We start from the raw sequence: 7617 nt of genomic DNA, 5'->3' as shown, positions 1-7617 counted from the left end.
TTGTTTTCAATTAAATGGTCAAAAATAAACAAAATAGCTTTAAGAGCAATTTCTCAAGCAATTTTGCTAGGACTGTCTAGAAGTGGTCTGAGTGGGGAGGGGAAAACTGGAAATGTGCTGTTATTGGGAGAGAGGTTTGGAAGTCTTTCTTATTGATCTATTAACGAATTGTCCATAACAGCTCCTACTGTACATTAAAACGGCATTATCATAATTTTCACAATTTCACAGTATTATTCCAACCTAAGTGTGGAAATATATATAAAACACAGATACATTTATTTTTATTATTACAGGAAATTAACTTTAAAACATTTTCTCTCCTCCATAAAGAGGCTGGCCACTGAAATGTTTTGCCATGAGGTGTGTTAGATGTGTTGTATTGAGTACAGGTGTGAAAATTAGGAACAGGTTTATGTGCAGCGCACAGGCAGAACATAGAGAATGGAAACAGGCATCCTTCGGCGGTGCAAACCCCCGTGGTACCGAGCGGTCTCGTGATATTTGACCTGGTATCAGTCTGAATTTAGGCACATTTTCTTGCAGTTGTCAGATTCCCCCCCCCCAATATTTTTGGACCTCACCAGTTTGCATCCCTGCTAAACTGGGTTATATCCATGACGAGTCCTCTATCAATTTCCAAATTGTTTGATTGGTAAATTAGTATCGCAGCAAGCTATCTAAACTTAAAGTTATCATTGTCGAATTACCGACCGGGGGCCCCATTGATTTAGTTAGTAATGCTCACTCAGATATATTAAACGTCAAAACATTTCTCTCCATCCTATGGAAAAATGTGTAGAATTGCAGGAAATTAACTCTAAATAATTTCTCTCCGCTGCCAAGATGGGGACTGCTAAAATGTTTTGCTTGCAAGGTGAGGGAAACCAAATTTCACTTAGGGCCCCCAAAAGGCTAGGGGTACACTCTGACTACATGTATGGATGTGGGTACACAGACCCGCAAGTCACTGTGCCCCCCCCATGATGAGTCCAGATTTTGTGGCTCCCACCCCCAAAAGGTGCCCATCCCTGATCTCTCTATGATTACAGGCACAACTAAAATGTTTTTGCCAAAATGCCACTTGTGTCCACATATCAGTGCATTCGTAACCTAACCATTATAAAACTTCCATTTTATAAAATAACATTACATCGCCTTTTCCTCTCTGGTTTAGCTAGTAGCTAGCAGATGGTTGATCATATGGGCAATGCCTACTCCCGAGCTTCTCACTTAAACTAGCTGCTGCTAGCAGTATGTTGAGAAATGAATACCCCTTCACTTGATGAAAGTTGAAAGTCATCTTTTATTGTACAATAAAAGATCACATACCATGTTCTGAGTTATGGGATTGGTCCATGAGGGAATATTGGAGCTAGTTCAACAATGATTTTTTTATCCACAACTCTGTTAATGTAGCTTACGTCAGCCAGTACTTTTCTTTTGAAGCATGATGTTCCCACCCACGGTGCACTTCGTTCAATGTAGCTTTACAGTAAACCCATTTAGTGAACACTGGCTTTGACTGTATGAGCTGAAAACGAAGGTCCTAATCTGTCAATGCATGCATGCAGACGCACACACACACAGAGTGGCCATCTCTGCAACTTGGATTGTGGCAATTTTCAGGGCCTATATAACCAGCATGTCCAGGCATGCAATCACAACACACATAGCATGGCATTGGAAAGCCAGAGCCCGTATCTTTCCTCTGACATGCAAATACATAACAGAATTGATGAATAGGGCCTGGCGCCTAGTGTCTAACCTGACTGCAGAAATAGGTTATAGTACAATTCAGTCCAAAGTTCACACGGATACAATTGACCCCGTCCCAATGACCCACAATCTATGGCACATGTTAATAAGTAAGTTACACTTTTTCAGGAAAAGTTATAACATTTATGTATTTTATACTACTCTTGCCATAGGTGATGGCAAAAAAAAATACAACAAACATTCTAAAATGTGAAGAGCCAGCAAGCCTTAGAAGCGTGACTGTTGTCCCTCTGAACCCTTTAACGTTACACACCAGGCATAAACATGAAAATGCTTAGACAAGACTTGTACAATAAATACATATGAGATACATGACTTGAAATGAATCTGACCGTTTCATAAATTACCAAAAGACTAAATGAAAAGAAAACACAGTAAAACGATTTCATGACATGAAAGACTGAATAAATATTAATTGACCTTCAACTGTAGTCACATACTGCTCCAAGTAGTTGTTTTTCAAGTTGTCACACACAAGCAAAGTAATAGAAAATTGGTGTGGGCTGGTGTCTTGAGATCTAATAAATCTACTTTATATTCCCAAAAACAGGTTGTCTATCTGAAGACACATTACTCAGCCAATGGTAGTGGAATATTGGATCCAACGTGCAGAATAGGTCTACAATTGGATGAGCATTGGTTTTAACATCACATCCACTTCAGTTGTATACATACCGTGCACCAGTGATGTCTTTACGAAAACTGAAGGCCTGTTAAGTGAATATAAGCATGTGAAAAGCTTGTTGTTTGAGTGAAACAAAGGGGACCCTCAGACATGACCGATCAGGAATTGCATGGCACCCTTCACATTGATAACATTAGATGCAATTGGAATAGGTTCAGGGATGTTTCTGCACTAGTACTTCAGCCTAGATATAATAAATTATGTAAATCAGCAGAAGTTTGGAACAAAATAGAAAAAATATCAAACCAAATCTCAGAGGCACTGATGAGAAAACAGTAATAATTCATTGTTCTCCATTGTGCTTTGGAAGATTGTTTGAGTCACTTCATGGAGTAAGTGAATTGGACCATAAAGATAACTTTGAAAGATTATCTTCTATCACTGCAGTGACTGATACCAGCAAATGTCCAAATCCTGGTTTTGCACATTACCAAGGTATGTACGCATACAACTGAAGGGGCATTTAAAACAAACCGAACAAAATACTTTGATATATAACTTCCAATATGGAGATGTAACAAAACATCTATCTATCTATATACACTGCTCAAAAAAATGAAGGGAACACTTAAACAACACAATGTAACTCCAAGTCAATCACACTTCTGTGAAATCAAACTGTCCACTTAGGAAGCAACACTGATTGACAATAAATTTCACATGCTGTTGTGCAAATGGAATAGACAAAATGTGGAAATTATAGGCAATTAGCAAGACACCCCCAATAAAGGAGTGGTTCTGCAGGTGGTGACCACAGACCACTTCTCAGTTCCTATGCTTCCTGGCTGATGTTTTGGTCACTTTTGAATGCTGGCGGTGCTTTCACTCTAGTGGTAGCATGAGACGGAGTCTACAACCCACACAAGTGGCTCAGGTAGTGCAGCTCATCCAGGATGGCACATCAATGCGAGCTGTGGCAAGAAGGTTTGCTGTTTCTGTCAGCGTAGTGTCTAGAGCATGGAGGCGCTACCAGGAGACAGGCCAGTACATCAGGAGACGTGGAGGAGGCCGTAGGAGGGCAACAACCCAGCAGCAGAACCGCTACCTCCGCCTTTGTGCAAGGAGGAGCAGGTGGAGCACTGCCAGAGCCCTGCAAAATGACCTCCAGCAGGCCACAAATGTGCATGTGTCTGCTCAAACGGTCAGAAACAGACTCCATGAGGGTGGTATGAGGGCCCGACGTCCACAGGTGGGGGTTGTGCTTACAGCCCAACACCGTGCAGGACGTTTGGCATTTGCCAGAGAACACCAAGATTGGCAAATTCGCCACTGGCGCCCTGTGCTCTTCACTGATGAAAGCAGGTTCACACTGAGCACATGAGCACATGTGACAGACGTGACAGAGTCTGGAGACGCCAGGGAGAACGTTCTGCTGCCTGCAACATCCTCCAGCATGACCGGTTTGGCGGTGGGTCAGTCATGGTGTGCGGTGGCATTTCTTTGGGGGGCCGCACAGCCCTCCATGTGCTCGCCAGAGGTAGCCTGACTGCCATTAGGTACCGAGATGAGATCCTCAGACCCCTTGTGAGACCATATGCTGGTGCGGTTGGCCCTGGGTTCCTCCTATTGGCTGGAGTGTGTCAGCAGTTCCTGCAAGAGGAAGGCATTGATGCTATGGACTGGCCCGCCCGTTCCCCAGACCTGAATCCAATTGAGCACATCTGGGACATCATGTCTCGCTCTATCCACCAACGCCACGTTGCACCACAGACTGTCCAGGAGTTGGTCTGGGAGGAGATCCCTCAGAAGACCATCCGCCACCTCATCAGGAGCATGCCTAGACGTTGTAGGGAGGTCATACAGGCACGTGGAGGCCACACACACTACTGAGCCTCATTTTGACTTGTTTTAAGGACATTACATCAAAGTTGGATCAGCCTGTAATGTGGTTTTCCACTTTAATTTTGAGTGTGACTCCAAATCCAGACCTCCATGGGTTGATAAATTTGATTTCCATTGATAATTTTTGTGTGATTTTGTTGTCAGCACATTCAACTATGTAAAGAAAGAAGTATTTAATAAGAATATTTCATTCATTCAGATCTAGGATGTGTTATTTTAGTGTTCCCTTATTTTTTTTAGCAGTATATATATATATATAACACTAGCTAAATAAGGCATTTTACTTTTAATATAATCAACTAAGTTTAAAGAAAAATGTCATGTTTGGTGAAAGTTTGGCAGAACAAATGAATTATAGTCACAAGTTGTGACAAGGCAACTATAACATGTCTTCCAACAAAGAAAGATGACTCTAGAGCAAGAGAGAAATACAGCTCGAGGACAAAATGTCACCCATGGGACAGGTTGTGCAAGTGTGCGCATGCATGTACACATACACAAATAAAAGCTTAATAGACAGAATACAGGTAAACATTCACCAAAGGACACTTTTCTAATATGAAAAAAAAAAATCACAAACAAAAAGAGAAGTCAAGTTGTTACGCTTAGAAGCCAAGTCTAAAACATATACCCCAAAAAACAGACCCTGTTGTAAAATTGAGAATAAAATCAGCTTTTGCATCCATTTAGTGTAGTACATTATGTTAAATACAATAAACACTGGTACTGATTTTGCCATTTCCCCCCAATGTCAAGGGACATAACGGAGAAAACAAAAAATGTGGTGTGCATGTAAACAAAAGGAACAGCAATATACAGCTAAATAGATAGATTTGTTTGAAACATTCTGAGTATGACCTAGTCTACAGGAGTTTAAAATGCTTCTAAGGGAAGAAAAGGAGACCACGAAGCCTTTAAAACAACGAGGCACTCTGCCACTGCTTTACATACAGTATCTGTGATCAAACGACTAACTTTTCCCTAACACTGGAAAGGCAGATGGGAATGGACATATTATTTGTATACTTTGCACATCCCCCACCACCCCTCTCCCTTAGTGAAGTACCCTCTGTGTGCTTGTCCCTCACCGGTGAGGCACTGGCGCTCTCAACAGAGCTCTCTGTGACAGACTGTCTATGGTACCTCTTCACTGCTCCCACACTGACACAGCTGATCACATCCCAAAGTGACTTTGTGAGATTATATATTTTAAAGCATTATCAAAACTCAGGATTAGTCTTTGCCTTTTATTTGAGTGGCTGTCGTACTGCATATGTGTTCTCTCGATTGGTTATACTAGCATCATTGTTTTCTCTAAATCTGTTATACGCACTTTCGTTTGTCTATTTTCCTTTTAAAAATGTTTTACACAGCAGTAACAAGACAAACAAAATAGGGATGGACAAAAGCTGTCCTATTCAGAACTTCTTAGCAGCAGTTATGCTACTAATCAAACTTGGGACTGCAAGTTACCTTGCATGCATTGATATAAAAAGTATTATATTCAACACATTTTAAAGGACCTTCAAATAAAATTGCTATTCGTTTTAGGCTTTCGGGACATTAAACAACTTTAATGGGATATTCACATTCCTTAATACCATCAAGGAAACTGAGGGGACAGTAATCACTAGACGGCTACATCGTTCTTGGTTGTGATCATTAGGCACCAAAAATGGATAAAAAAAACTGACAAAAAAGATGGGACGACTTGATAAGAAACACATTTTCATTTCCCATTGAAACCGTTTGACAATGTTCTCCATTGCATGCCCTAATGAACACAACCCACAATCTTTATCCTCTTCAGTCAAACAGGCTCCCGACTTTACCTTTTTGCAACCAGGCATCTAAATGATGTAGCAGACCGTCAAGGATGCTTGAATTGTTATAACCATGTAACAACGTTGATTCATTCCTCCCTTCGCAAGTGTGTGTTTGCATCTCTTTCATGAAGTTCTTGAATGGAGCATGTGTGGGGATATATAGTATAAGATAATCACAAATTTGCTACAGGGCAGAACTATAAAAAATAAGTTGATAATAAAAGTATTTACATACAAATGAAGGTACTTACACACCACAAACTTAAAACTGTTGCACAGTAAGAAAGAGGTGGGAGAAGAAGTATATTGTGAAGTCTACTCTGCCCCCCTTGACACGCTCTCCTCCTCAGGCAGTTTTTTCTCCTCCATCAAGCTAATCTCCATCGTTCCTCTCTCCTCTTCAACGCTCTTCTTGGGGTTTACCTCTGGAGGTTCATGGGAGTCGTGTCCCGTGCCCTCCTCCTGAATGTTGTCCTCCATCTGCTCCCTGTCCTCCGGCCCAGCCTGGTCAGCCGTGCTCTCCCCAGTCTGGCCATCACTGTGTTTTTTCGGAGGCCCACTGTCTGTCTGTAAGTGGCTGTCTGCCTCCACCACCACCACCACCACCCCTTCCTCCCTTGTTCTTTTCTTCTTCGTCTTTGGGCTGCTGGAGGAGTCTGCAGGCGGCATGCCTGGCAGCGCCATGACGCCCCCGTGCGGGAGGAACATGTGAGGGTACAGCAGTCCATGGGACATCCCCGGAATGAGGAAAGGGTTGAAGGCCTGGTGGCTGCCACTGCTGCTGGTCGCTGTGGTGGTGGTGATGGCCGCAATGCTGTGGTTGCCCATCGCGCCTTGCTGCTTTTCCTCCCTCTTTCTCTCTCTGCCAGACTGAATGCCAGAGCCCTCGGCCCCTGTGCTTGAAGATGCCTGGCCGGGGCCTCGAGAGGGGCTACTGGCCGCTGAGGAGGAGGCCGCAGTGGTGGTAACTACAGCCGTGGAGGAAGAGGTGGAAGCAGAGCAGGTGGGCGGCAACCCCATCAGCCCCTGAACACTGAACATGTGGGGGGCGCCGTGTACGCCGTGGAGCATCATAGGCAGCATACTCAGACCATTCTTTGCGTCTTCACCGGCGGACACAGCAAAGCCATGGGGGAATCCCATCAAGCTTGTGAGTGGGATGCCCTGGACATTGTGGAGGTTCTGGAGGCTGACCAGGTCCATGCTGCCGATCAGGCCGCCGTTCATACAGAGCGGGCCCATGGGAGACTCGGAGAGGAGGGGCTTGGGCATCTCGCTGCGGGGACGACGGCCCCGGCGGCGGGGCCCCTGGTCGCGGCACACGGGCTCAGTGAGGATGCGGGTGAACTTGCCCTCAGGAAGAAAGCCCTGGAAACACAAGGTATTAGTTTAAGGAAAATGCAGGGATGGTTTTGAAGGACATCTGTAATCTGTGAAGCAGTAGGTTCTGACAACTGCACTATTCAAGATGAGTGAATGCCTAAT

The 7617-nt window shown here is 43.7% G+C and overlaps 1 protein-coding gene across 1 annotated transcript in view; it reads right to left on the bottom strand.

Annotated features, from left to right (window-relative positions):
- Positions 1-1286: 1286 nt before the first annotated feature.
- The window catches only part of LOC129814813 (chromodomain-helicase-DNA-binding protein 6-like), a 95066-nt gene continuing 88735 nt past the window's right edge, over positions 1287-7617 (bottom strand). The window contains 1 exon segment of the mRNA XM_055867853.1: positions 1287-7500. Within this exon segment, the coding sequence (XP_055723828.1) occupies positions 6448-7500 (1053 nt within the window). The 3' untranslated portion in view covers positions 1287-6447.

Source organism: Salvelinus fontinalis, chromosome 18 (genome assembly GCF_029448725.1).
Source record: "Salvelinus fontinalis isolate EN_2023a chromosome 18, ASM2944872v1, whole genome shotgun sequence".
In the NCBI taxonomy this organism is placed as follows: domain Eukaryota; kingdom Metazoa; phylum Chordata; class Actinopteri; order Salmoniformes; family Salmonidae; genus Salvelinus; species Salvelinus fontinalis.
This window is presented reverse-complemented; position numbering and strand designations above follow the sequence as displayed.